This window comes from Arvicanthis niloticus, chromosome 26, assembly GCF_011762505.2.
Source record: "Arvicanthis niloticus isolate mArvNil1 chromosome 26, mArvNil1.pat.X, whole genome shotgun sequence".
In the NCBI taxonomy this organism is placed as follows: domain Eukaryota; kingdom Metazoa; phylum Chordata; class Mammalia; order Rodentia; family Muridae; genus Arvicanthis; species Arvicanthis niloticus.
Genome location: NC_133434.1, coordinates 14,140,198 through 14,168,127, shown reverse-complemented (window position 1 = coordinate 14,168,127; position 27,930 = coordinate 14,140,198). Strand labels below are relative to the sequence as shown.

At 49.1% G+C, this 27,930-nt stretch overlaps 2 protein-coding genes across 8 annotated transcripts in view; one reads left to right on the top strand and one right to left on the bottom strand.

The window, feature by feature from the left end:
- Positions 1-8,621, top strand: part of Rnf214 (ring finger protein 214) — a 54,262-nt gene extending 45,641 nt beyond the window's left edge. For all 7 annotated transcript variants that reach the window (XM_076925010.1, XM_076925013.1, XM_076925008.1 and 4 more), the window contains one exon: positions 291-8,621. In XM_076925010.1, coding sequence (XP_076781125.1) covers positions 291-356 — 66 coding nt within the window. In that variant the 3' untranslated portion in view covers positions 357-8,621. The remainder of the gene's footprint in view (positions 1-290) is intronic.
- Positions 3,375-27,451, bottom strand: Bace1 (beta-secretase 1). Its single transcript, XM_076925015.1, has 9 exons — positions 26,722-27,451; positions 12,215-12,303; positions 10,382-10,598; positions 9,047-9,184; positions 8,232-8,366; positions 6,912-7,013; positions 6,341-6,490; positions 5,950-6,121; positions 3,375-5,349 (listed from the first exon to the last, which is right to left on the bottom strand). The coding sequence occupies exons 1-9, from the start codon at positions 26,980-26,982 to the stop codon at positions 5,108-5,110; spliced, it is 1,506 nt and encodes a 501-aa protein (XP_076781130.1). The 5' UTR covers positions 26,983-27,451; the 3' UTR covers positions 3,375-5,107.
- Positions 27,452-27,930: the final 479 nt, after the last annotated feature.

Genomic DNA, 27,930 nt, shown 5'->3' with positions numbered 1-27,930 from the left:
GGGCACACACTCATGCATGGAGTAAATACTTTCTTTTACGGTAGAAAAAAGACACGTGTGATAACCTCAGGCCTCCATGCACATACACACATATACTGGCATGTTTCATACTAACAAGTGCATACAGCACATAACACACAGAGAGGGCACGGAGATAGCCCTGCTAGTCCATCTGGTCCCTGTGAGAATTTTTGAGAGTTAGATCTTCCGATCTTTAATGGCACTCTCTGCTAACCTTACTTTGTCTTCCTAGCTAAGTCTGAGGTATATGTGTGTCTCTTTCTTTCCAGTGTATCAAATTCTGGGCCCAGACCAACACAAATGACACTTGTCCCTTTTGCCCAACTCTTAAATGATGGACCCGACTGGGGAGGAAGAAGAGGAGAAACGGATGTGAACAGGAAGCGCGGGTTCAAGATTTCTAAAACTCTATATATTTATACAGTGACATATACTCATGTCGTGTACATTTTTATTATATAGGTGATGTGTGTATAGAAAGTCTGTATTCAAATGTTCGTAATGAAAGTATGTATATAATGCAGAAACACCCTTTCCCCCTCATCTTGCAGTTTTTGGGGGGATGCAGACTGTAAGGATATGTGATGTTTAATTTGGCCTTGAAATCATGATCCCTGCATAGGGCTGTGTCTAACCCATCTAGGAAGTTGGTGCTGCTCTGAGGAGGTCCTGGTTTGCTCTGGCCCAGCCTCAAGTCCATTTTTAGAAGGCTTGTGTATGCAGATTAGATGTCTGTTGCTCACCTGCTGTGCATCCAGATGCTGGCCTTTCAGGGGCCTCCAAGCCTTGGTGTTATTTTAGCCGATCTATTCCAATATACAAAAGGATACTGATGGAGGGGAACAAATGTAACTGATAGTTTGATTCTTCATTGAACATTTTACTGTATTAATGCTCATTATTTATACATTGATATCAGGTATACAGGATATTCTGTTTTACGTCAGTAAAATCCACAGTCCAAGAACAACAAAATCAGGTTCCATTTCTCCCACCATCTTCTGTCTGCTCTGCTTTCTGGATAGAAAAGTACAATTTATAGATTTTCCCCGTGGGCCAAGCCACCATCCCTTGTTGCCATTGGTTTGGCCTCCACTAAGCACTGACAGGCCAGGCTTGCCAAGTGCTCACCCTTCCCATTCCTCTGGTCTTCTAGTCTGTCTAGCTATCCCCTCCCCTCAAAGCTTAAGGCAGTTGGTTCACCACCAAGTGGTTTGGTGACCTTGGGTGAGCTCCAGACAGGCACTGGGGTGAGATGTCTGTGCAAAATTACTGACAGAATAATCATGGGATGTTGGACTTCATTTGTCAATCAAGAAAGCTATGAAGGACACATTCCCTGTCTAGGATACAGGGGAGACAGTGAGATGAAGGGAGGTGGTACAGTCAGAAGCCATGCTCTGTGGATTCCCATCTGGAGTGAGATAGTTTTTCCACCTCCACTTACTGAGTACTTCTGGTTTTCATGTCTCAGACAGCTGTGGCTTTGAGAGCTTTGAGTCTTTTCCAATCTTTTCTTTATTCCTACAGGAAATGGCTTTAATTACCTTCTTTTTCAGAATTAAACAAGTGTTAATTGAGAAAAAAAATTGCATCTGGGGGAAGGGCAACAATTGATGTTTTCCCATTCTGGGACTAGGAATGCTTATTGAATCTAGCAATTTGTATTAGGATAGCAAAGACTTTCTCCTCTCTGAGCTCACTAAATTCTCTTTTGTTTTTCTCTACCATGCTTATGAGCTCATGGATGAATTCTTTTCTCTTGCCTTATTTGTCCAGGTTGATTGACAAGCATGTTTAGGGGACTGGACTTCCCAGGGTTACCTTGGCATCTTTAAGGGGGAATGGAATGGCCTGAGTCCTCAACTTTTTAGAGGTCAAGTGACCTCCTTTCTTTGGTTAATGAAGTACTTCTGTCTTCTTGTCTCCAGTTTGGTACTATTTGAACAGAAAAGGTAGCAAAATGGAAGTCTACTTCCTTTGTTCTTTTCATGTGGGGCATTCATTTTCTGTCTTGTAAATCTTACAATTGCTCTCTCCCTTCATCTGTGCAGGATCCAGCACTAGCTATGCAGTACCTCTCAGTGTCCCCTGAAAACTGTAAATTGAAAGTGAGCATAAAGAATGTTGTGTTTAGTTAAACATAGTGGCACAAGCCTGTAATCATGGCATATGGGAGGTGGACACACATGAGGGTCAGGAGTGCAAAGCTAGCCTGGGCTATATGAGACCATATCTCATCCTCCTGGCCCCTTCCCCTATAGACACACATACATTCACACACACATACATAGACACACAGAAACACACAGTCACACAGACACAGACACAGACACACACACACACACACACACACACACACACACACACGGTTTCTATCAGGAGCAGTGGCACACACCTGTAATCCCAGCACTCAGGAGGCAAAGGCAGGAAGGTTGCCGCAAGTTTGAGGCCAGCCTGGTCTACATGAGATGCTGAGATGCTGTCTCAAAAAAGAAAAAAAAGAAAAAGAAAAGAAGAAAGAAAAGAAAAAAGAAAGGAAGAGAAAAACTACTTTTCTTTTCCAAAAAATAAATAAATAAATAAAAATCTTAGAAGCCAAAAGAGTAGAGAGGGACAGAGACAGAACTGAGCAGGGCCGAGCTGTCTCTCACAGCAAGCCTAGGAAGGCAGCACTTCGGAGAGTGGGGCCGAGCTGTCTCTCACAGCAAGCCTAGCAAGGCAGCATCTCGGAAAGTGGGCCCCTGCAGTTGGAGCCTCATCACTTGACTCTCTCCTTGCAGAGAAAGAGTCAGGAAATCACTCAGAGTCTGCCATGCCTGCTCGAATCACCTCTGCCCATTGGGCCTCAGTCCATGCAGACCAGTGGCAAAGCCCCACATGCAGTGTGGAGATAGGCCAGTCATTTTTCAGGAGACTTTGAAAATAGAACTGTATAATACATATTTTTACAAGCAAGAAGCTGTTGTCAAGATTTTTTTTTTTTGTTTTACATATAGAGTTCATAAGTTTATGATACAAAGGAGTTAACCATTAAAAGAAAAATAAATGCAAATTTCCCCCTTTTTAAAAAAAAAAAAAATAGAACACCAGTTACTAGGGTAAATAACAACTAGGTTGAGGTTTTTTGCCCTAGAAAGAGATGGGGAAAAAGCCAGTTTTTCCCAACATGGGTAGAGATTATAAAGCAGAATGTGGCATTCTCATGGTAGTGACCCTGGAAGCTTATTTACACTGTAGTTCTGAGCTGGAAGCGGACAGTCTCCATCTTCCTGGCAGTCTGTGGGTGTGGGGTATTCCTACTCAGCCAGAGCAGCACCATTGCGAGGGCAATGAAGAGGACCCAGCTGGAATCTGTGACGCAGGATTCTTATTTTATTGGTTTATGGCTTGTGGACAGCAGCTGGCTAGGGCCAGCAACTCCAGAGGCCCTGCTAGTGTCTCCTCCTCATCAACTAGTCCATGTTTGGCAGGTCCCCTACCTGAAAGCAGTGTAAAGCATACCAGGATAGGATGCAGTGGTCATCCCAGGAAAACTCAGCTCTTCCCACCAACACTGGCTTCTTGTCTGTTGTGTTAGATCTGACTGGAAGAGGTGAGTGTGGCCCCCACTGCCTAGCCCAAGAACCAGCCTGGGTACCCATGTACTATTGGGAGGGACAACAGAGAGCAGGACAGAAAGACTGCTCTATCAGGAAAGAAGGAAGTAAGGAAGCCCCGAGGCTGCCATTCTTTCTCCAGGCAGCCTTGATACTGAAGGCAATGACATAGAACCAGAAAGCCCTCTATCTTACATTCATTGTTTAATACTAGCCAATATGTGATAGTTCCTTAGCCAGATAAACAGAGGGGCCTTTGGAGAGGGCGAGAGAGTAATGAACCCACTCAGTATTCCATAAAGATCTTACTGTTTTGTACCACTGGGCAAAAAGAAATAAAATAAAAACAAAATCCAGGCAGAGGCAAATGCATCAGCCCTAACCCTGCTGAATGACTCTTGAGGGTTCTGCCTTTGTGGATCAGAGAGGAGAACTCTCCTGTCTGTTCCTTTTAGCACCTTGGTTGGAGTGAACCTACGCTGGGAAGACAATCCCCAGCCCTACAATATTCTAACTGTTGTCCCATAGGGCACTTAGGACCTTGGGGTTGGGACATCTTGGTGCCACCTAGCATGTAGAAGAAGCAGGGAGAGACAGGTGGAATTAACAAGATAGGAATTCATCTGTCCAGTGGGACTTTTCTCGTAAGCACTGTTCCTTTAAGAGTGTTAAAAAAAAGCTCTTTGGCTAATAAGCCCTTTTCCCCATTTCATTTCAGTTCAGACTACAACCACAGACATGATGGGGGATGATACCTCTCTTAGTCCAGATGGGCTTCTGTCTTGGAGATGAGTCTAAACTTGGGACTGGAAAGTGATTAGAGTTCTGCCTTTCCTAGCTTTGCCACCATCTCCTTCCTGTCTCTGTCCTGTCTCTCCTCATCTTGACTGCCCCAGGAGTACAAACATTCACATCGCATAGGTTCTGGTTTATCTCAAGACGCAGTCTTTGTACCAGTGTAGGCTTGAGTCTGCAGTCACTGTCACTAAAGCAACCGGCAAACTGCATGTTCTTCTGCTGACTCTGGCCAGCAGGGACATGAGATTGGCCCTTTCTCTGCCAGGGTACCACAGGGACACATGCCGGGTAGCCTGAGTATGACACCAGTACTTCTGGAAGGACGGAAAATACTTTGGACTGGAGATTCTAAAGGGTGCTGGGCAGAGGGTCCGGGCTGAAGGATGCTGGGCAGAGGGTCAGGGCTGAAGCCTCAAGCAGCAACATTTTCAACTCAAGTTTGTGGTGCCTAAGGGTATTCCTGCCACCAGAATGCTGCTTTCTTCCCTCTCCTGTTTCCTACAGGTACAAGCCCTGTAATCCAGCTTGCCAGCTTTCTCTGTTCTGTCAAGGCAGAAGCATTTGGCAGGTTGGTGAGGGTCCTGAGGTGCTCTGGCCACAGGTACTATCCATATCTCCAACTCATGTGACCTAAGGGAACCACCCAGATGTGGTCCAGGGGAATCTCCGTCATCTGCTCACGGGCCTCCTTATTTCAGTAGGGAGATGTCATCAGCAAAGTCATCGTGCTGATGGCGCAGGCAGCGTAGGCAGCGCCACTGACATACCATGAGGCAGAGTGGCAACATGAAGAGGGCGCAGATGGCAGCCATGACATAGGCTATGGTCATAAGTGTTGACTCATCTGTCTGTGGAATGTTGTAGCCACAGTCTTCCATGTCTGCTGTAACAAATGGACCTTCCACTGCTGCCGTCCTGAACTCATCGTGCACTGGAGAAAGGATGGAGATGAACCGGTAGCTCTTACTGTCATAGAGTGGTTTTGGTTATACAATTAAAAGAGCTTCCTGACAGGGACCCCTTGGAACCCACCCAAGTGAGGCTATGCAGAGCCCATCTTGGACAGAGTGAGCAGGAGGCAGGGATGCTAGTCCTGAGGGAGGATGCTTTTCTTTCCAGGACCTTGGGAACTGCAAGGCTTTCCCATTTTCAAATCCAGTAGAAGTGATATCAAAAGTCAACAGTTCTGAGTTGACCAAAATCTAGCCCCTTACACACATAGCAGACTTACCTGTCCCTGTGAAAATCCAACCACAAAACCCTGGCCCATTTTCTGCAGTAGCATTCAGCTACTGTAGGCAGCCAGCCACCCTTGCAGCTAGTATTCCTGAGTGCCTGTGAAGCTCGAGCTGCTATCAGTTTCCAACAGTGTTTCTCCACTAGGCATGTTCACCAGAGCAAGCCTTAGCCTAGCTTTCACACATGGTTGATAAGCCAGAGGCAGCTACTCCTGCCTCCCAAACAGAAAGAGACCTGGGTATTAGCTGCTGACAGCAAGAACATGAACAGACTGACCCCACACCCTTCTCACCATGGCAAGCGCTGACAGCAAAGCCAATTCGCTTTCGGGCTCGATCGAAGACAACGTAGAAGCCTTCCATGATGACAGCTCCCATAACAGTGCCCGTGGATGACTGTGAGATGGCGAACTTATAACAGTCGTCTTGGGACGTGGCCACATCTTCCACCGGCCGTAGGTATTGCTAAGGGTAAATAGTCCCAGGGTGAGACATGTCTTACTCTTCCTGCCTTTCTCTGCCTGTTAGTAACCTACACTTGGCTCTTCTTCAAGCCCTGAGATGTTGACTTTTCCAAGACCCCTTTACCACAACACATTCATCTCATCTTTCAAGCTGTAGCAAGCCATGTCTCTTTACATACTTTGCTTCTTGGCACCCCACTGCCTCAGCTTGGGGACATACCTGAGGAAGGATGGTGATGCGGAAGGACTGATTGGTGACTTCACCCATGAGGTAAAGTGAAATGACTGGGAAAATGTTCCAAGGGGTCGTGCCTGCTTGCCAGCACACCAGCTGCTCCCCTAGCCAAAAGCCATCCGGGAACTTCTCCGTCTGTTGACAAGAGAGGAATGTGAAGAATCGGCCTGTCCCACCATCTCTTCTCTTGTGTTCAGAATCACAGTGACAGTACCACTGTTTGCTTTTCCAGGGAATTTCCAGAGTGGCAGAGGTAAACTGAAGTCTAAGGTTCAGGAGGAGAAAGTAGGACACTGGGCTCATAGAGCTGTGTTTGGGTGACTAGGTGTGGCAGCTCGCACTGCCTATAGTCTCAGAATTGGGAAGGCTGAGGCATGAAGTTGTCAAGTTCAAGGCTAACCTGGGCTACACTCATGACCCTGTCTCAAATAAAAGAAAAAGAAAAGGTATCGCAATGCCAAGTCAACAGACCAGCAGTTCCTAAGCGCCTGATGGGTACACGCTGAGCAGTGTGACTGTCACTGACTTCTGACACTTTCGCCCTTAGTCCACTGACCGAGGAGGCTGCCTTGACGGACTTGACTGCAGCTTCAAACACTTTCTTGGGCAAGCGAAGGTTGGTGGTGCCACTGTCCACGATGCTCTTGTCATAGTTGTACTGAGGAGAGAAAGGGGAAGAGGTGGGAGGGCTGAACCTGACAGCTGAGCGTCCTACTGGGGTTAGCAGCTTGGCTCTCCCATTTTGTACGTGTGCCTCCTTGGGCAAGTTGCTTAACCTGTGTACCTGTTTCCTTGTACTAAATTGAAGATAATAACAGTGCCTACCTCAAAGGTTATCATAAGGATTAAACCAATCAAAAGGCTGAAAGCACTAAGTAGGTCCTGGCAGATCCAGGCACTTGGTAAGTACTAACTTCATTACCTAGTGTGGGTAGGTGTTCTCTAAATCTAAACCAGAAATGCCTTGTGTGGTATTTGTAACTTCTAGAACTCTTCTGTCGTCATTCTCACTTTCCGTACATTATAATGTAGAGAGGGGTGGCTCAGCATGTATAAAGCCCGTGCACGCGCGGGCTTGAGCTCTGATACTGCATGGTGGTATATGCCTGTAGAGCACCTGAGAGTCAGAGAAAGGAGGACCAGGAAGTCCAGGTCACCTCTAGCTACCTAGCAAGTCTGAGGCCAGCATGGACTACATGAGAGCCTGTCTCAAAAAGAGCCAAAAAAAGAGGGCTGGTGAGATAGCAGGTAAGGGCACCTGCTACCAGGTATGATGTCCTGAGTTCAACCCCAGCTACCAGGGAGGTCCTCTAGTTACTGAAAAATTTCCTTGAACCCCCCACACACAAGCTATGGCACATGCCCTATCCTCACTCCAATAAAGGTAAAAAAGTCTAGGGAAAGAGACCCCAAATATTAGCATTTGGGGTACACCAAGCATAGGGACTAACACTTCATACATGGGCTTTGACCTTCACAGTCTCTGAGAAAGTTTGTGTATTTTTACCTCTGCTTTGTAGATGAGGAGTCAGGCACTGTGTGAGGAACCTGAAGACACTTAGTAACAGCAGGACTCAGGTCAGGCCCATCCAGCCGCTGCCTCACAAAAGCCCTGCCCAAGGCCGTGAAGGTAGTCAGTAGAGTCCAGAAAGGAACTCTTCCATGCCTTCATTACTAGACTTAAGCTCTATGGTCCAGCCTCTGTGACTGCTCTGCTAGACCCTACCCTTCACTGTAGGGACTGCTGTGGGATGCTGAGTTTCTGCCTTGGCCCAGTCCTGACCTCAGCACAGGTCCTGTGCCTCCACTCCCATGGTCCTCTCACAGTGTGGGACTAACCCCTTACTCTCACTCAGACCCCCTTCCATTTCATTACCTCCTTGCAGTCCATTTTCAGATCCTGGCCATTGATTTCCACACGCACAATGATCACTTCGTAATACCACTCCCGTCGGATGGGTGTGTACCAGAGACTGCCCGTGTAGAGCGAGTGGTCAATACCACCAATGATCTAAAAGAAAAAGAGACAGGCACCTGTGTCCTAGCACAGAAGGAGAGCAGGTTACCCAAAACCAAATAGACCAGCCATTTCTTGGGGTGCCAAGATTCTCTCTGATCTCCCATCATGCCCCATGCATGGTAATATTTAGTTTCCTAAATGTGTTCAGGAGAAGAAACACATCAGGATTATTTGTATCAAAATCTATAGCCCTTGACAGAAAGTTATTTAAACCTAAGCTAGTACAATAAATGTGGAATGAACTGATTCTATGCTGCCTCCCTACGTTTTCTTGTCTTTGCTTGTTGGAGAACCACTTGTTATTGTCCTAACTAATAAAGGGGCTTGAACTGAGTCTGGTGGCATACACTTGGAAGGAGGGGATGCTGCAGATCTGAGGCCAGCCTGGTCTACACAGTGAGTTCTAGGTCAAAGCTCCAGACACCAGCTCTTAACAGAGTCCTTCCATACCTGTTCTCAGACTCCGACAGTAATCTACAGGACTAATTTTCATTTCTTTGAAATGTACCTGTTTCTGATCCCTTCCATGAGTGATTCAACTCCTTTCAAGAACAGCAGTGAAGAAACGAGTGGAAAAGGAAAGGAGGGAAGCAAGGATTGGGACTATAAAGGGGTTTCTTGGTTCCGGCCATGAGGGAGAGGGCACATGGCCCCTCTGAGTGGCTACTCACCATGCTCCCTCCCACCGAGGCCAGTGCCTCGGTCTGGTTGAGGGGGAAGCCAGCGCCACAGAGCTGCAGGGAAAAGATGTTGGGAATGTGGGTCTGCTTCACCAGCGAGTCAAAAAAGGGCTCCAAGGAGTCGTCTGGCTGTGGCAGAAAGACACAAGAGTAAATCCTCATACAGGGGCCCTACCAGGCAGAGGTCAGCTTCCTGCCTGTGCTCAGGGGCAAAGTCAAAGCTTGGGGATGTTCCTCAGAGAGACCTGGCTGAGCACGTGCTCTGAGACCATAGCACCTTCCACCCATCCCCACATGATTGATTTGTTTCTGAATTGGGGACAGCTTCCTTCCGCACCTCTCATAGCTGCACGTGTAACATGCACGTGTCAGTGCGTGCGTGCGTGCGTGCGTGCGTGTTTGTGTTTGCGCACGTGTGCGCATATGCACATGTGTCTGTGCACACACACACATTTGGAAACCAAAGGACAACTTTGGATATTGTTCTTGAGAATCTGTGTACCTTTAAGAATATTTCCTGTGTGTGCACTGGCCCGTGCAGCATGGGTGTAAAGGTGGGAGAGGATGCAGGAATCAGTCTGTTCCTTCCACCACATGGCTCTTAGGCTTTGACAAGGGTTCTTAACCCACCAAGCCATTTCACCAGCCCTAACTTGTTTTGTTTTTATGCTGGGCAGAAGTGGTACATGCCTTTAATCCTAGCACCTGGGAGGTAGAGGCAGGTGGATCTCTGAATTCAAGGCCAGCCTGATCTACAGATCGAATTTCAGAACAGCCAGGCCTAAACAGAGAAACTCTATCTCAAAAAAAAAAAAAAAAAAAAAAAAAAAAACTTTGTTTTTATGAGTTTTGCCTGCCTCTATGCCTATGTACCATGCATGTGCTATGTGCCTCCAGAGACCAAAAGAGGGCATTGGATCCCTGGAAGTGAAGTTGTGAGCTGACACGTGGGTGCTAGGAATCAAACCTGGATTCCTTGAGAGAGCAGCAAGTGCTCTTAACTGCAGAGCCTTCTCTCTAGCTGCATCCTACCTGGTTTCTAAGGCAGCATCTCTCATTGGCTGGGAACTTGTCTAGTAAGCTAGGCTTACTGGCCAGGAAGCCCCAAAATTTACTTGACCCTGCCTTCCCAGAGCTAGGGATTATAAGTATGTAATATCATACCCAGCAGTTTTGAAAATGCTAGTTGTGAGGATTTAAACTCACGACTACTCACTAAGCCCCATGTTTACCATTTCAGTCCATCTTTCCCCCTTCTCTCTCCTGACTCCTTCCTTGTGTAGCATGCAGTGATCAACATGCAAGCAGCAGGCTTGGTTCTCTCACCCTGGCAATCTCAGCATAGGCCAGCCCTAGGATTCCCTCCCAGTTGGAACCATTGATGAAGAACTTGTCCGATTCAGTGATGGCAGCAATGTTGGCACGCACCGTGACGTTGGGGCCATGAGGGATGCTCACCAGGTCGGTGCCCAGTTCCCCCTCCCACTTGCCCTGGGTGTAGGGCACATACACACCCTTTCGGAGGTCTCGGTATGTGCTGGACCTATAAAAAAGAAGCAAAGCTGTAACAATAGGTGTGTGTCATTAAATATATTCCCAAATGCGCTCCTTACTGCATTCTAGAATCCACTCAGCTGAACAGCTCTAGACATATCAACCAGAAGAGAATGCAAAGCATCCCTCCAGATAGAATAGCTGTGGCTGGGGCTTGCTCTCCTGTCCCCAAAGCTTGTATTGTTGGACGTGAAGCTCAGGCTAAAGAACAAGATGGGCTTTGTACATTGTGTCTGCGGCGGCTGCAAAGACAGCTATTGGACGTCTCCCGCCCCACCTCAGTTCCATCACGCTCCCAGAGAAAAGAAGCCATTGACTCTCTTGCTGCCTTGGGGCCCAGTGGTACCAACTGAGTGGTGGAGAAAACTAGGCAGGGTGACTGTGGAAGCCATGGAACAGCCTCTAGAGAAAATTGGAACAAATATCCCTGCACAGCCGGCAGGCACTGGAATCCGCAAGGGTAATCGTACTCACTGCTGTGGGATGCCCTTACTTTTCCTCTTTATCATGGAACTACCCAGGGCTGGGCAGTGATGGCACTGTGTGAAAACTTTACAGTGGGTGACCTTGCACTGATCTTACCCTCACTCCTTCCCCAACTGTGTTCTTAGGGAAAAAGGAAACGGGGCAGTGGTTTGTACTTTCCTACAAGTCCCAGGCTTCCTCCTTGTCCTCGCACAGACATGGCGCCAGCACTATTCTCCTCACCACGTCCTCATTCTGCTTTTACCACCAGTCTTTCACAGCACTCCTCACCATATATCTTACATAAAAACCCATTCTAGCCCACCTCCCACCACCAAGCTGAACCCAGCTCGTAGCACAGTGGTACCCAGAGACAATTCAGTGGGGTTCCATGGAGGACTCCTTCCTTCTTATTTTCTGGCTTTTTAAAACTGAAGAGTAAGGTTTTTGTTGTTTGTGGAGTACATGCACAGATGTGCATGCAGAGGCCAGAGGATAATCATTCTCCATTTTAGTTTTTGAGACAGGATCTCTCCCTAAGCCTGAAGTTTCAGCTACGCTGGCCAGAAAGCTAGATCTGCCCATCTCAGCCTGCCAGTGCTGGGGTGACAGCCTTGCAAGCCATGGCACTTGTTAAGTAGGCACTAGAACTTAAACTCAGTCCTCTTGCTTTCATAGTAATTTCTCTCCCCATCTCCCTTTTTTTTTTTTTTTTTTTTTTTTTGCTCTTTGGGAGTTGCTATGTAGCCTACACTGGTCTGCACAGACCTCCAAATGCTGGAATTACTGGTATATATCATCGTGCCCAGCCCCTTCATCTTGCTTAAATCCTATGTAAGTACCCCAGAGCAGCCCCTAGGTGAGAACATGATGAAAGGCACTAACCACTAACCTGTTCAGCCTTCTAAACTGTAGCCACGACAATGTAGCCGTCCTATATAAACGGAGAATGAGATGGTTCGTGTTCTGCTCTGGGAGCCTTGGGGCGGAAGTGCTTCATGTCTGCCCCTTAACCCACCCTTTCCCACGCTATATCTTTCTTCCTGGCCCCAGCTGCCTCCTTTTGCCCCCCCCCCAACCCCCTAGTAAGAAGAAAGGCTCTTGTCCTTGGACCCTCTCCCACCACTCCCCAGGACTTACAGCTGCCTCTGGTAGTAGCGATGCAGGAAAGGGTGTGGGGCAGCCCCCACTGCAAAGTTACTACTGCCTGTGTCCACCAGGATGTTGAGCTGTCAGAGAAAGGGGAGAGAAAAGACATTGCAGACAGACAGTTCTGGACCCACCGGCCTGTGGTCCTACTGTGTGTCCATGGAATAAAATCGGCCTGTCTGACAGCATTGGAACCAAGGCCACAGACAGCCTCAGAGACCACACGTATGGCTCTCTGTGTCATGCTAGTGTTTCCTGTCACCTGATCTTCACTATTTCTCTCTGCTATCAGGAGGCCTGTGTTGTGACTGATCCACTCCATCTGGCACTGGCAAGGAAACATGTGTGGGGTCTGTGAGTGGGGCACGTTGGTACCCAGGTGTGTGTGGGACTCCATGCCCCATAATGTGGCTTCTCCTGAGTTACTTACTCGTATGTGTGACATCATCAGAGAGAACGGGGACCCATGGCTAAGGGTGTACAGACTGCTGAGTCTGTTCTTTGCTGTGCAGTTGTCCCCTAGCATCTCTGCTAAGATGCCCCCGCTCCACTGCTTGTAAGGGACTCCTCTTAGTGAAATGGATAGCATTCTTTTGCTTTTGAAAGAGGACTGGACCATTCTTTTTAAATTGTAAAAACCAAAGAGAACATTAAAACTCAAAAAAAAAAAAAAACCTCTGTATCTTCGTTTGCTCTCAATTACCCGTGCTCATCACTGATTTTAGAAGTTGTTTAACATAAAGTAAAAAAAAAAAAATGACAACCTCTTCTATTTGATCGCCCACCTTGGCGTAAGGGTTGTTCAGAGTTTTTGGTTGTTTTTACATTGTTTTTCTAACTTGGAGATACCTTCTAGGTCAAACTGGTTGAAACTGCTGACCTTGGACTTGCAAAAATGTCCAGCATGCAACCTTTTGATATCACAGAGCCAAACCCCCTGCCCATAGATCACGCCAATGTACACATCCTATGAAGAGTCATGAAGTTTATGCATGTGCATAAACCCCTTACTTCAGCTTTCCTTACCTGCAGTCACTTTCCACTGTGACTTGTCTTAGCTTCCATCATGGTGACACATGCCTAAAGCAACTTAAGAGGAAAGTGTAAAAACTTATTTTGTGTTTCTGGTTTCCTCCTCTTCCTTGTCTTTTTTTTTTTTTTTTTTTTTTTTTTTAAGGCAGGGTCTCCTGTCACCCAGGATGACACTTGAGCTCACTTTGTAACTGAAAGTGACTTTGACCCCTTTATTCTACCTCTACCTCCAGGGTAGAGATTACACACACATGCCACTGTGTGACTGCCCCTTCCTTCCCTCCTCTAGTTTCAGGGTTTCAGATGTTTCAGTCTATGGTCACTAGGCCACGTTGCTTTGGTATGTACCAACATAGTACACCATATGACAAAGGAGACCTGCCACAGCAGCCAAGAAGCAAAGAAAGAGGAAGGAGCCAGAGTTCTAATATGTCCTCCTAGAGCGTACCCCATTACCTGACTTCTTCCTACTAGCACACACTGAAAACACATGATCCCTTGGGGTACAGTTTAGATCCAAGTTGCAGCAGCCCTGTTTCTTTACCACACAAGCATCCTTCAACCTGATCTTCTCCAGAGGCAAATTTTAGTCTGAGGGCTCCTTGTCTTCCCATTTAGCCACTTCACAAATGAATTAGCTTTGCAAAACTAGTCCCTGCTGGGACGCAGACGGGCCAGGTAAGGTCAGGCTCTGATGGCCTGACCCTGCCCTCAGCCAGACCAGACCATTATGGGGTTTGCTGTTTTAGGGGAGCAGGGAAAGGGCTCTGTCCTCAGGAAAAACCAGCAGTCTGTCATGGATTCTTGTCTGACCACCAAACCCTGCACCTCAGCTTTTCCAATGGCCTTCCCTTCCTTTCTCAGTGAAATCAGCAGAGCTCTGACCTAGTCGCCTTGAGAAGGTCACCACGTTCCTGAGCTTGTTCTGTTCTGTCTGCCAGGACCCTCCCCAGCCCTCCAGGCTCAGCAGTGCCTATGGGCTGTGCTGCCTGCCTCCAGTGCCTGCTTAGGTTCTCTGAGCACCCCCTAAGACTTCTCTACACTGGTGGCCAACCCTTGGACCCTGCCTCAGACCTCCTCTCCAGCTCCCACTCCTGGCTGGGTTCCCATTTTCCTTCCTGCCCCCTTCTCCCCACCTCTACTCCTCCGGTGCCTCTCTTTGGTTTCTGGGCAGCCATCAGTTAACAGCGGCTGTGCTTTTAGAAAAATCAATAGCGCTGGGCGGTTCTACACGTCAGATTTCCAGCAGCTGGGTTAATGGTTAAAAGGCTTCACCCCCTTACCAGGACCCCTTTATGTACCTTTAGGGCTTAGCTCCTAGCACCAGAAATGGCTCCCCTCCTGACACAGTCCCTGTGACCTGTTCATGGGAGGGACTACTTGGGATCCGTGTAAAGGCCAGCTCGAGCAGATTGGCAACGTCTTTACACTAGACTGGAGCCTCTCTATCCAGGTACCCCGTTGTTCAAGGCCTTCTCCTGTCTCCCCTCTCTTCAGGCCTCTCCCTTCTCTACCACAAGGTACTGATCCTTGTTTGCCTTCCAGTCCCAGCCTTACTCTTTCATCTGAGGAAGGTCTCTCTCAGACAAACAGGGCTAAGTCCAAGAAAGAACGACCTTCCTCACTCCCGGGCCCCTCCCCCTCCCCAGCATGAAGCCTCCCCAGGGCTTCAGACTCCTATGGCTCTTGCCTCTCTCTGTCTCCACAACAAAACAGGAAAACGTTGAGACTCCCTGGCTGGTCCTCCTATGCATGTGGAACAGCCTGCTGCTGAGAAGTGATTTCTGGGGCTGTCTTTCAACATTTCTAACTGAGCCCCCTGGGCAGCTCTTGGCAGCCTCTCCCTTTCAGCTTGGTGCAGGCCTGAGGCAGGAATTGAGCCACCCAGTACTCTCATTGCCAAACAAGGCAGTTAGTGGGGGAAATAGTTGCAGAAGCCTCCCATCTCCTGGGCCCAGAGCCCACTCCAGTCTTCCTCAGCCTTCCTGGGCCTGAGGCTACCTCAGCCACTCCGGGAAGACAATTCCCTCCTTGCTCTCCTTTGCCAGGCACCCATTCTAGACATGATCCTCTCTCCCTCCGGCTAATTCAACTGCCATGCTACAGGGGCTCTCGCTCCTCCATCCCAACACTACAGAATCCGAATTCTTCTCACTGGCCTTTACAAACGCCGAGTCTCTTCATTAAAAACAACACAAACCCTCCTGATTCTCACACCCGCCTCCAGCTACCCTCTCTTCACAAGCTAAGCTCTCAGCCAAGCTGTCTTCGTTTCTTCACCTCCTACTCTTTCTCAAGCCATTCTAAAACTGGCTTTGCCTGCATCCCGCCACTATCAAACAGCCCTTACTACAGTTCCTGATGATTTCACGGGGACAGATCCATGAGAGATCTTTCATGTCACTCCCATGTCACCTCTCAGGTCCTCTCTTGCCTCCCTTCACAGGCTCACACTTTGGCTTTGTCTCCTTTCCCAGTACACTTTCCCATAGACACCTTTGAGTAGGGATGCCCCAAACCAACTCTACCCAGTCCTCTTTAGTATTGTCTGTATTAGTAAGTGGTGGCGCTATCCAATCTGTTCTGTATGGCGATAACCTCAGAGACTCTTTTCTCGCCTTCTTTGTTTCTGTCTCTAGTGCTCCCTTCCTTCTGTCCAGTCACCATCCTTTAAAGAGTGTTTGTGTGTCTTTTTCTTTCCAGCTCTTCTACCACCCTTTGGCCCAGTTAGCTTACCCTGGGATATCACGGGGCTTCTCAACCTCAGCTGCCTCTCTTTCTCTCTCTCTCTCTCTCTCTCTCTCTCTCTCTCTCTCTCTCTCTCTCTCTCACACACACACACACACACACGCACACACACACACACAATGTTCTATGTATGCATGTATGTCTACTATGTGTGTACAGGAGGATGGGGTCAGCATAGGTTGTCAGATCTCCTGGTCCTGGAGTTACAGATGGTTGTGAGCCACCATGTGGGTTCCTTGGAACTGGACCTTCTCTGCAAGACCAGCAATGTATTCTTAAACCGCTGGCCCATCTGTGCAGCCTCCAATCTGAACTATCCTGCCATGCCTGCCTTAGACCTCACCATTCTGTCTTCTGTCCTGTGGCCTGAGTAACCTTCCCAAGGTCAAATGGGACCGAGTTGCCCTCCTAAGACAGCAGATGTCCATTACTGTGAAAAGTTCTGGCTTGCTCACTTCTTTCAGGGCACGTCCAACCTACCCTGCTTGCATGCTCAGTCTCAGGCAAGTCTTCAAACCCCGCCCCACATCACTGGCTCCTACCTGCCCTGGGCCCTTCCCACAGAGTGGCACTGGCTGCTGCCTCTGCCTGACCTCTCCTCTTCTCAGATCTGTGTCTTTTCTTCATCTTTAAGCCTCAGTATAAACTTCCTCCCTGGGGAGGAAGACCGGGGTCCATTCCCTTAACTGTAACTAACTATAAGCTCCTTTCCCATTGGCTTATCTGACTCTCCCTGTGTCTAAGAACTTTAAATCCTGTTTTGGTGGCGCACGCCTTTAATCCCAGCACTTGGGAGGTAGAGGCAGGTGTATTTCTGAGTTCGAGGCCAGCCTGGTCTACAGAGTGAGTTCCAGGACAGCCAGGACTACACAGAGAAACTCTGTCGGGGGAGGGGGAATCCTCAGTGTACCCTTAGTTTGCTATCCTAGTGCCTGACAATAGGTGTTTCTTGAAAACTGGTTTTTCAAGTTTTTTAAAACAATAGGTGTTTCTTGAAAACTGGTGGGAGAGAGTCCCTCAGAGGCTCCCAATAGCTGGTTAGTTTTAGGGTCTGCCTTGCTTTCTCTACCTAGCTTCCCTTGTCCTGACACGAGGTTCAGACCGCCTGTATCGTAGCTTTCCTCCCAGCCCCCTGGCCTAGGGAGACCTAGGAGTCCATGCTCAGGAGATTTAACTTGGGGTCAGGACTAGGTCAGTGCCAATCACTTAACAAACAAATGTGCTCCTTGGGGCCTCTGAGAGAAGGTGGCTTCTAGGGAAGGGCTAACAAGCCCCACTGGGAGAGGCACACCTGCCCAGGTTCACTCAGTGAACTGGAGTTCTCTCAGCAGTAGATCTTAGCCGATGTAGTAAGCGTGAGGCTGGCACATTTAAGGTGGATTCTGGGTTCCCTCAGTCCTACAGGGCTTAACCCCCACAGACAGGGATAGCTCAGAATCTTCTGGATGAAAGGGGCCTTCCAAAGCCTCTATCCCCTGCCCTGGAGAGATGCTGTGCTTTTTACTTTTGAACAATACTAGATTATTAAGAGTCTTCATGGACTCTTAATGGAGGCTAGTAGTTAGTTCAGGATAGGGCACTTGCCTAGTATGCACAAGGGTTTAGGTTCTGTTTCCAGTATGGCCCAAGAGTAAAAGACACCTCCCCTGCCCCACAAACTTTCCCTGCAGCCTGTCCCACCCAGGCTCTGCTGTTTTTAAAAGCTTCTAGGGTAGAGGTTCTCTGTCCAAGTCTTCCAAAGAAGACATGTGTTTTCGTCTGTGTGTACCTCAGAACTGGGGGTTAAGCAAGAACAAACCTTGGTGAAAAGCTGAGATGGGGGAGGCCTTTCTTCCATTCTGAAGAGAAAGAAACAGACTCAGAGAGTGTGAGCAACGTGGCCATCTTACAAACAAGCCACAAAGCCAATACCAGCCTCCACCGGCTCTAACCAACCATTAAGTATGGCCTTTTATGTTCTTGACCTTATGTTCCCTCCCATCTGGAGAGGAAGTTTGTGGTAGATGGGTACCCTGGTGATTCACAAGCCTTTGTGTGACTCCCTCCACAGTGACTCTGGGCTTGGCCAGTGGGACATCAGCAAAGGCAAGGAGGGGCCGGCGAGGCGGTGCTTGCATTGCCGACAAGGGATCGCAGTCCATAAGTGAGCCCAAGTCTTGCCTCAAGGACTCTGTGCAGCCACAAACCTAGCATGTTGGGACAATCCGGCCTCTAGCTGACTTGCCAGCTGTCTGTAGCCACACGAGTAAGTTCAAACAAGAGGGCCTCAAGCCAACCCACAGAATCCTGAAAAATGACTTGCATTTTACGTCACAGTAATTTGGAGGTTTTTTTTGCCCAGTGTTGGGCAACCTGCCCGAATGAAATCCTGTGACCCTTGAGATTGGGGGCTACTGGCTAACCACTGGTCACTCCCAACGAGCTTCTCTTGCCACTGTCCCCTTCCTCCTCCGTGTGGTTCTTGTGACATTGCTGAGGGGCATGATGACCTTGCCTGGGCTCAGACACACAGTTCCTTCCTTAGCTGCCATGCTCTCTTGCTGTATGCCTGACACATGGTCAACTGTCCAGTCCCGGTCACATAGCCTGTCTCTCAAGGGTCTGACAAGATGACGATCCTCTTCCTGCAGGGCCTCAGCATCGCCCGGCTTCTCTGGCTACCTCTCCTCAAACCTCAATCATTAAGTCACGCCTGCCTATCCCACCCACTAGGAGTTTCTAGAATGAAGACTCTACTGTTGTCAATCATGGCCCGGCAGGGGTGCTCACACCTCTCTCTTTCTTCCTTTCTTCCTTCCTTTCTTTTTTTTCTTCCTTCCTTCCTTCCTTCCTTCCTTCCTTCCTTCCTTCCTCTCTCTCTCTCTCTCTCTCTCTCTCTCTCTCTCTCTCTCTCTCTCTTTCTCTCTCTCTCTCTCTTTCTCTCTTTCTTTCTTTGTGGTTTTTCAAGATAGGGTTTCAGTGTGTAGCCCTGGCTGTCCTGGAACTCACACTGTAAATCAGGCTGGCCTTGAACTCAGAAATCCACCCGCCTCCGCCTCCCAAGTGCTGGGATTAAAGGCGTGTGCCACCACCACCTGGCTTTATTTTATTTTTTGAGACAGGGTCTTCCCCTGTAGAAAGGACAAACTTGGAACAGAGTAGCCTCAGACTCGTGGCAATCTTCCTGCTTCCACCCACGAGTACTAGAATTACAGGCATGTACCACCAAACCTGGCTGACTCTTTACCCTGACAGTGGTTCTCGTTTCCTGCAATTGGTTCCCGGTGAACTTTCTAGATGACAAGTGCTATTCTCAAACTCGGGGCCTTAGCAGATTGTTAAGTGGCCAGGACGACTGCAGCCCGCTGTGCCTACGCACATAGCCTGAATCTTCTTGGGCTCTATGGTTCTTAGAGCAGCCGTGGCTGCTCCAGGCCTGCTTGGTCTCAGCCCTTGCTAAATGAGATTCATCAGATCTCTTCAATAGATGCCATGTTCAAACCTGAGAGAATGGACAAGGAAGAGCATGAGGAGCCTGAAGTTAGCAGCCAGAAATGGAGTAAGGCCAACAGTTTCCTCCTGCCTCAGGCTGCCCTGCAATTGTGTCCTGTTCAGGTCCCTCCTCCTTTGAATGAATGTACCTGATCCTAGGCCCACAGACTTCTTTCTCTAACTATATCCTCTGCTTCCTTTGTTCTCCAGGCAGTAGCTGATGCCTTGAGATAAGCATCAGTCATCCCAGCTCAGGCTAGATTTTTAAGGGATCTTAAAGGGGCTGGGTCACCCCAAACCAAACTTATCCAGTGCACCCTTCTGTCTTTAGCCAGGGTACCGTTTCCTCCAGCCTCCAGGACAGTTCTTTTGGTGTCTATCAGTAGGGTGACAGAGTCAAAAACAGCATGACTAATTGACAGGATGGCTTTTAAACTTTACTCCTGGTGCTGGGGATGGGACCAAGGCCCCATGAATGCTAACTACATACTGTACAAGAGCACAATACCCAACCATTGTGCTGGTTCCTGGGACCGATTTTGTCCCTTCATTCTCTATAGAAGCCACCTGGAAAACCCTTCCCCAAGAGCAGCTATTAGCTACATGTTCGTCACTGTCAGACAGAGAATCCTTCTCTGGCATCAGCTCAGTTTCCTGCTGGTCCTTGAGTCATGCTCACCCACTGGGGAATGCTAGGGTTCACCTTCTCTGTTCCCTGGCAAAATCTTCTTCACGGGCCCTGAAAAGGAATTAGTGCTGGGGTCACTGACTCTGAGGGGGGAACCCCAGCAGAAAACAGACATCCTGGCCACAGTGGGGTTATAATGAGCAGCAGAGAAGCCAACCACTGGATGACAGAAGACCTGTAGTCTGGGAGAACAGCCTAGGAGCCTCTACTCCTGGGTCAGAATGTTCTTGAGACTAATGATTCAGCATCCTACCTCAGAACACTCACCTCACTCTCCTAAGAACCAGAGGACATGGTGGACCAACATCAGTGAATGCCTTCCACCCTCTGGGGCTCTCCTTCCAGGAGAACCTCTCTCTGGGACCAGGAAAACAGCCTGACTTTTGCTCAGCCACCCCAGCGAGATGAATTACAGCAGAGAGAGACTCTCATGGGGGCTTCCCTGGAAGATCTCTTCTTGGATTTTCAATTAGAATTTTCTGCTTTGCTTTTTACCAGAATTGTCTAGAAATGCTCAGAGGACATCAACACTCTCCTCTCCCAAAGGAACCTATCTTTAGCTAGGAAGGCAGAGGAGTGTTTGAAACAATAGGAAGGGTTGGTGCCATCTGTAGCCCAGACCAGGAAGGCCTCCATTTCAGATGGTTTTTTTCTTCCCTGTCTCTACTTAATCTTCTTAATCATCATCATCATCATCTTCTTCTTCTTCTTCTTCTTCTTCTTCTTCTTCTTCTTCTTCTTCTTCTTCTTCTTCTTCTTCTTCTTCTTCTTCTTCTTCCTCTTCTTCATCATCATTTCTTTTCATTCTTTCTCAAGGAACAAGATCTTTTGCTGACTCTGTGAGGTGATTACCAAGTCTATCAGCTGAGCCCTCTCTCCCACCAGTTTCCAGATGCTGCCTGTGGCCAGTTGTTGCCAGGTTCATCCATTAAGGATGGTTCACCATAAGGATGGTTCATTTCCAAGTCAATTAACATGTTCAAGATGATAAAACGGAAACCAGCCCAGCGCTAGTACTTTGGGACTAAAGATACGGACTTGAATTTCAGCTGTGTTCCTAGCTGAGTAACTTCACAAAATCCCCTTAATCTCTTTCAGCCCCGGTTTTCTTATCACCAAAATGAGTAACGCTAATACCTAGGCCATATCATTAAACCAGAAAAGTAACTCTGGAAGCCAGGCACAGTGGCCCACCTGCAATCAATCCCTGGAGGCTGAGATAAGAGGATTACTGCAAATTCCAGGTCATCCTGGCTGTATAGTGAGTTCTAGGATAGCCTAGGCTACAAGTCCTAGGATACCCCTGTCTTACTGGATGCCCTGGCCATTAAAAAAGTGGTGGGGGTGGGGGGAGGAAAAATGGATGTGTAAGGTACTTGCTAAATCATATTGGTTTTAAAAGGCTTTTCTTCCCACTCCCATCCCCCAAGACAGGTTTTTTTCTGTGTAGCTATGGCTGTCCTGGAACTTACTCTGTAGACCAGGCTGGCCTTCAACTCACAGATCCACCTACTTCTGCTTCCCAAGTGCTAGGATCAAAAGGCATGTGGCACCAATCGCCTGGCTGAAAGCTTACCCCTTTGCTGTCCACCTATACAAACAAGCTGAGCGGTTCGGGAGAAGGGACTAACGCCTTCCCTTGCCCCTTCTCTCACCCCTTAACTCACAGGGACAGAGCAGGGCTGGCTGAACTGAACTGTGACTGCCAGCACCCTGAGACCTTCTCTCCTTTCTCCCTTCACTGCCACCTCCCTCGTCAGGCCCCTGTCTTAACAGATGCTTGTCTCACACACTACCCTATCCGAGCCCTCCTCCACAGTAAAGTTGTTTTCCTGAAACCAAAATTAGACACCACCATTCCTCTTTCATAGGCTTATGAGGTCTGCCAGCTGCTTCCAGAACAAGGCCCACAGCATCCTTACAACTTCCCGCTTCTCACTACAGCTCCTGCACGTCTTCCCACCGAGCGGGGCAGCGAGCCTACGCCCTATCAGACATAGCTCCTTTGCTCGGTGCTATTTCCTGGACCCATCCTTCTTGGGCACCACTGATGTTTATACATCCGTGTTTCGCACCAAATCGTAAGCACCCCAAAGGCTGGGACTGTTTCTCTCGCGCACACAACAGTTGCTCAATCAATATTTTTCATACTGAAGTGACTGTTACCAGATTTCCTTCCTAACAAATTATTCTTCGGTGTTAGGTCAGTGATGCTTATCCTATCGCAGCGAGAAGCAGCCCTTCATTCGAAGTGAAAATGAGGCAGGATAGGAAACTGGGGAAATGGAGGGTTCATGCCTGTGATCTCAGCACCAAGGAGCCACAGTGCATACACAGTACATTTGGGGGCCAGGGGTGCTAGCAGGTGCAGTGATATTAAACTATATTCCTAGCCCACCCTGACTTTTTTCTTTCTTTCTTGAGACAGGGTCTTGTGAAATTGTCCAAACTCCCCCGAAATAACTTTGTAGACCAGGTGAGTATTCAACTTATGATCCTGCTGCCTCAGCCTCTTGAGGAGCTGAGATTACAGACCTGAGTCACCAGGCCCAGTTAACAGCTCTATTTAAACATTGTGTAGCTCGAAGATTCATTCACCCAGCAGATGTCTGAGCTGGAAATTATCATACATATTAGAATGTGCGCTCTTAGGCCGGTGAGGTGGCTCAGTGGGTGAAGGTACTTGCAGCGATGCCTGCCAAGCTATCTGAGCTCAGTCCCTGGAACCGGCATGGTAGAAGGGGAGAACTGTTTTTCTCCAAGTTGTCTTTTAACCTCTACTTGCAGGTTGTGGTATATGCACACACATACAATCAATCAATCAATCAATCAATCAATGGAAACAAGAAGAGTATGAACTTCGAGTTTTGTGGTGCTGGGGAATGAGCCTAGGGCCACATGCTTGCTAGGCTGGTGTGCTACCACTGGGCTACATCTCTGGTCCCAAGAGCTTGAAGCTTGATAAAGGAAACAAAAATAGTCATAGCACACAGTTGTAGGGGAGACCTCACAGCAGAGGGGATGCTCTCAACAGACTATTCAAGACAATAGCATTGTAGAAGAACCAGGGGTAAGATGGGGCCTTAGCTTACTGACACACTACCTGACCAGGCGGTTATTTTTCAGAGCCTGTTTTTTCTTCTGAAAGCTGGATAAGGGAGAGAGAGAGAGAGGAGAGAGAGAGAAAGAGAGAGAGAGAGAAAGAGAACACATATATGCATGATTCCAGAAAGGGGGAACAAATACACAAAGAACAAAGCTGGGCTCGGTGCCACACAGCTTAATTCCAGCACTAGGGAGGCAGAGGCAGGTGGATTTTTTGGAGTTCGAGGCGAGCATTGTCTACACGGCAAATTCAGGTCAGCCAGGGCTACACAGTGAGGTCCTGTCTCATAACCAAGTAAACCAACAGAACAAGAGAAGAAGCTGGGTGTGATGGCATATGCTTCTAATGCCACCTCTCTAAAGACTTTGGCAGAAGGCTCATGAATTGTGTCTGGTCAGAACTACATAGCAAGGGGTGTGTGGGGTGGGGGTGGGGGCTGCAGCAAAACAAGCAAACCAGGGTAAACTAAAATATGCACACTGAATTTAAAATAAAACAACTGTCTATACCAAACTGTGCCCTCCTGCCCTCTTATCCTGTCCCACCAATAGTCCGTTCCAACTTACGCCACGTCAGGATCACCAAGTTACCTCCGATGCCTTCTTCACATGATGTCACCAGCTTGCTCATCTATTTTGTGACCTTCCTTGCATCCTGGCCTCCTTTCTCTCCCTTACCAAAACTTCACGCCTTCTCCACAGCACCTTGTACCTGGACTGAAAAGTGAGCTGCCCACCTCCCAGACTCTTTATTTCCACTCTCCCTAAAATTCAGACATCTGTTTGCTCGCTTCATATCATTCTCCAGGACAAATGATCTCAATTTCCCCCCTCAGAGCCAAAGTCCAAACCATATAGCCTGACATTTAAGGCTTTTTGACATTTGGGCTCCGTTTTATTTACCTAAATTGATCTGGTCTCAGCATAAACCCACAGTATCAACTGGCCTGGCTCTCGCGTGTCTCCTGAACAAACACACATAAGCTCACGCATGCAACTCATTTCTCTCAGTCTATGGGCCAGAGTGGGGAGCAAGTGAGCAGCAATTACAGCGTGTTGAGAGAAGCGCCAGGTCCTGGCTGGGACGGCCCTCCTTCCTTTGCATCCTCCAGGACCTCACTCAATGCACACCTACTCCATCAAGTCCCTCCAGCCATCTCTACCTTCACCATCTTCCTTTGTGCTCATATATCAGTGCCTCTCAACCTTAAGGCATGCAGACACTTTGCCTCCCAGGCTCTAGGGTGGGGCCTTGAGAATTTACATGTTTAACAGGTTCTAAAGACAAGAATCTACAGGGCATCGCTTTTACCAGAAGGGGTACTTTATATTCTACTTCCTTTTCAAAGCCTTTAGTGCAGAGGTGTGTCTTCCATCTCTTTGTAGGTTAGACCCCCAGGCAATGGGAAGTACCCCTCCAAATTCCAGACTTAACTGTACTGTCCTCGCTCTCATTTCATGCTTCTGATAGCCCCATCAGGTAAGAAGAGTGCTCATCCTTCTCACAGGCTGCTGAGGAGAGGAACAAAATAGCCACAGAGCAGAGGCTGGCTGGAATAGGGTCTGGATCAGAGCCACGTGCAACCACAGAGTGCCTCTACTCAGGGTTCCCAAGGCTGGTGTGTGACCTCCAGCCCCCTGCTCTAGCTTCTAGCTGGGAGGGGAAGGCACTGACTGACCCTGGACAGCTACTCTCTGCCAAGGGCTGGGCTGGAGCACCTACTTTGCATCTCAGGGGACCAAGGAAGTATGGCAACTGGTCCCCCAGTTCTAAATGTATTCAACATGGTCCAGATTTTATGCTTCATTGCATAGCACAGAAGAGGCAGAAGTGGCCAGGCCCGTTAAGGAGAAGGCAGTAATATTTATTAGAGGTCAATTAACCCAGAGATTTCTTCTAGGCATCTCCGTCTACATGGTTTCTTTTAATCCTCACACTTGTCTTACAAAGGAGATCCGTTTCCCATATTTTAAAGAGAAGGCAATAGCCAATGAGAGTGATGTAAGTTGCCTAAGGCCACACGGCTGGAAAAAGGAAAGGCTAAAGGTGTTAGGCAGACCCCAGATTCCTGGCCTGTCTGACCCGAAAGTCCTTGCTGGCTGTATCACAGATCTGTGCAGTTGCACAGCATATCACTGGAGTCCCAGGTCTCCACATGTCCCCTTCCCTGACATCTTGCCTTCTGTTGGCTCGGACTGAACTCTAGCTCTGGCTTGACTCCCAAACTCAGATTCCATACTACTTCTGGGAAGTTATAGTGTACAGCAAGGAGGAGGGTGAGTGGGGGAGACCAGGACTTCAGAGCTCCCAAAGCAAGCTTGAGTGGCGTAGGCCAGCAAGTAACAAGAAAGTAGGGGTGTGTGGTTCTCCCATATCCAACTGCCTGAGTGAAGGAAGTGTGACTGACCTCCCTGACCTCAGCACGCTCCCACCTTTCCACACCCTCCATGGACAAGCTTTGTGGACACAGACTGGAGCCACGGAGGCTAGCTCACAGAGATACACAGGATCAAATTCAAGGTGACACGCAGAAGCATATGCAGAATCACAGTGCCACCAGTACCCAGACTCGCCCACAGAGGCGGCAGATGCACTCAGAGGTCAGCCAGCAACCCCGCATGGACGGTAGCTGACTCAAGCCCACACTCCCAGTCAGCATAGGTAGAGGACACAACCTCCAGCAGCCACCTTAGGTACCTTGGCAACTGTTGGAAAAGATGGGAAAAGACGGTGAGCGTGTCTTTTCCCCACGGCTGTGTGTCCCTCCACCTCGGAACCCTTGCAAGAGGTTCCGGCTCCCCTAGGCTTATCATTTCTCAGACTTGGTTTAACTCCCTTCTGGCCATGTTCTGAGGCAAGGGTGGGGGAGGGGCTAGAGTGGAGAGTTGGGGGTTGGGATAAATGAGGAGGAAGGGATTTCGGTGAAGTCAGAATCTATTGGGACTTGGAGGCTACATGGATGTTAGTAAGACTTTCATTTTGCTGGCTTATGGCAGCCCAGACTTGGGGTAAGGAGCTGATTTACCCAACTAGGATTCTTGGGTTCTCAAGAAGATGAAGGTGGGGATCTTAGATTCCCCCAGAACACTAGAGAATTGGGAGATGGAATATGAGAGACTCTGGCCACTGACACCTGTTACAGTGTCCCTGTGCCTGGCCCTTCCACAGGGTTGGGCACCACCACTGAAGTGCTTTCTTGGGGTTTGGGGGATGGGACAGTGGGAGTGAGAGGTGGGTAGTCAGTCAGTCCTGGGACTTGGGTGCCTGTGAAAGGGGGCGGGAAAGGGAAAGGCTACTTCCAGCCGGACCCTGGAGGAATAGAAAGGGGGGGGGCGTCATGCTGCACCCACCAAACAAGCCATCTATCTTAGCAGGGCAGCCTGCTTCACTCCTACCCTGTCACCCCTCTACCAAGCATGGAGGAGGGCTACTAGATCTGACCGACCACCTTACCGTCTGTGGGGGGCTGCCCACGGTCATCTCCACATAGTAGCCCTGGCCGGACTTTCCCCTCAGGTTGTCCACCATCTCCACAAAGCTGCCTCTCCGGCCAGGCTCCTCAGGTTCCTCGTCGGTCTCCCGGGGCAGCCTCAGGCCCAGGGGTGGACCTGCCAGGCCGCTGCGAAGGGGCAGCCGGATGCCGTGATGGGTTCCCTGGACAGGTAGCATTCCCCAGCCCACCCATAGTAGAAGCCAGTGCAGCGTCAGGGCCATGGTGAGCCCGGGCCTTGTGGCTCCGGTTGGCGACTGTCCCTCTTGCCTGCCCCTAAGTCTGGGTGGTGGTGGCTTCTCTCAGGAGAGCGGCCTCGGGGGCATCAGGACTGCAGAGTCTGCAGGCCCCTCGCTCAGTTCCCGGTCCAGGCGGCGGAGAGTGGGCAGGAGAAATCCGTAGCGCACTAGAGGGGACGATGGCGATCCGGGGGACCCAGCTACATCTGGACGGCGACCGCCAGCCTCAGCGGTGGGATCGGGCCCCTTGTGGTGCTGGGAGGGGCGGGCATGGCTATCCGAGCCCGCAGCTTTCGGGGTCTTCCAGGCTTTGCAGCTTGGGGACCGACGGGGACTCCCGGGCTCCTGCGGCTGCGTCGGCTGCTCAGGCCACCAAATTCCAGCTCCCGGCTCCCAGCACCTAGGCAGGCTGGGGAGGCGGAAAGGCTTGTGGCGGTGGCTGTCAAAGCCAAAGGGTTTTTGCTTTTCCCTGGGATCTCTGGGAAGTGTAGTCTTCCCATGGCAGGCAGCCCGGCTTCCGGGGCTGAAAGGGGTCTGGGATGCCCTCTGCCGAGATGGAGTTCACTCTGCAAGACCCTAGCGGATAGCATTTCCATTGCCCTGGCAGAGCAAGATAGAACCAATATTACACACCTCTCATCTGCTAATCCTTCTTTCATTATCTATCTATCTATCTATCTATCTATCTATTTATTTTTGGGGGGGCACAGGGTCGTCCTGCAAACATACTGTGCAGTCTAGGCTAGCTTCAACTTTGATGCAATTCTCCTGCCTCAGCTTCCTGAATCAGCATTGATTAACACCCCCAGCCCCGTGCGCACCCTGTCATGCCAGCCACTTTACCCTTGTACAAGGGCAGAAAAAGATTTACAGATCCCCAAAGAGATTAACCAGGGAGAACTTTGATTCTTGCCACAGTGTGGTGTTAAGAAT

Coding starts and splice junctions, on each gene's coding strand:
- Bace1 (XM_076925015.1), bottom strand. CDS start 26,982: ATGGCCCTGACGCTGCACTGGCTTCTACTATGGGTGGGCTGGGGAATG. Junction 12,304..26,721: donor TGGGCAGCCCCCCACAGACG/GTAAGGTGGTCG, acceptor TTTCTCTGACAG/CTCAACATCCTGGTGGACAC. Junction 8,367..9,046: donor CCTCGGTGGGAGGGAGCATG/GTGAGTAGCCAC, acceptor TTTTTCTTTTAG/ATCATTGGTGGTATTGACCA.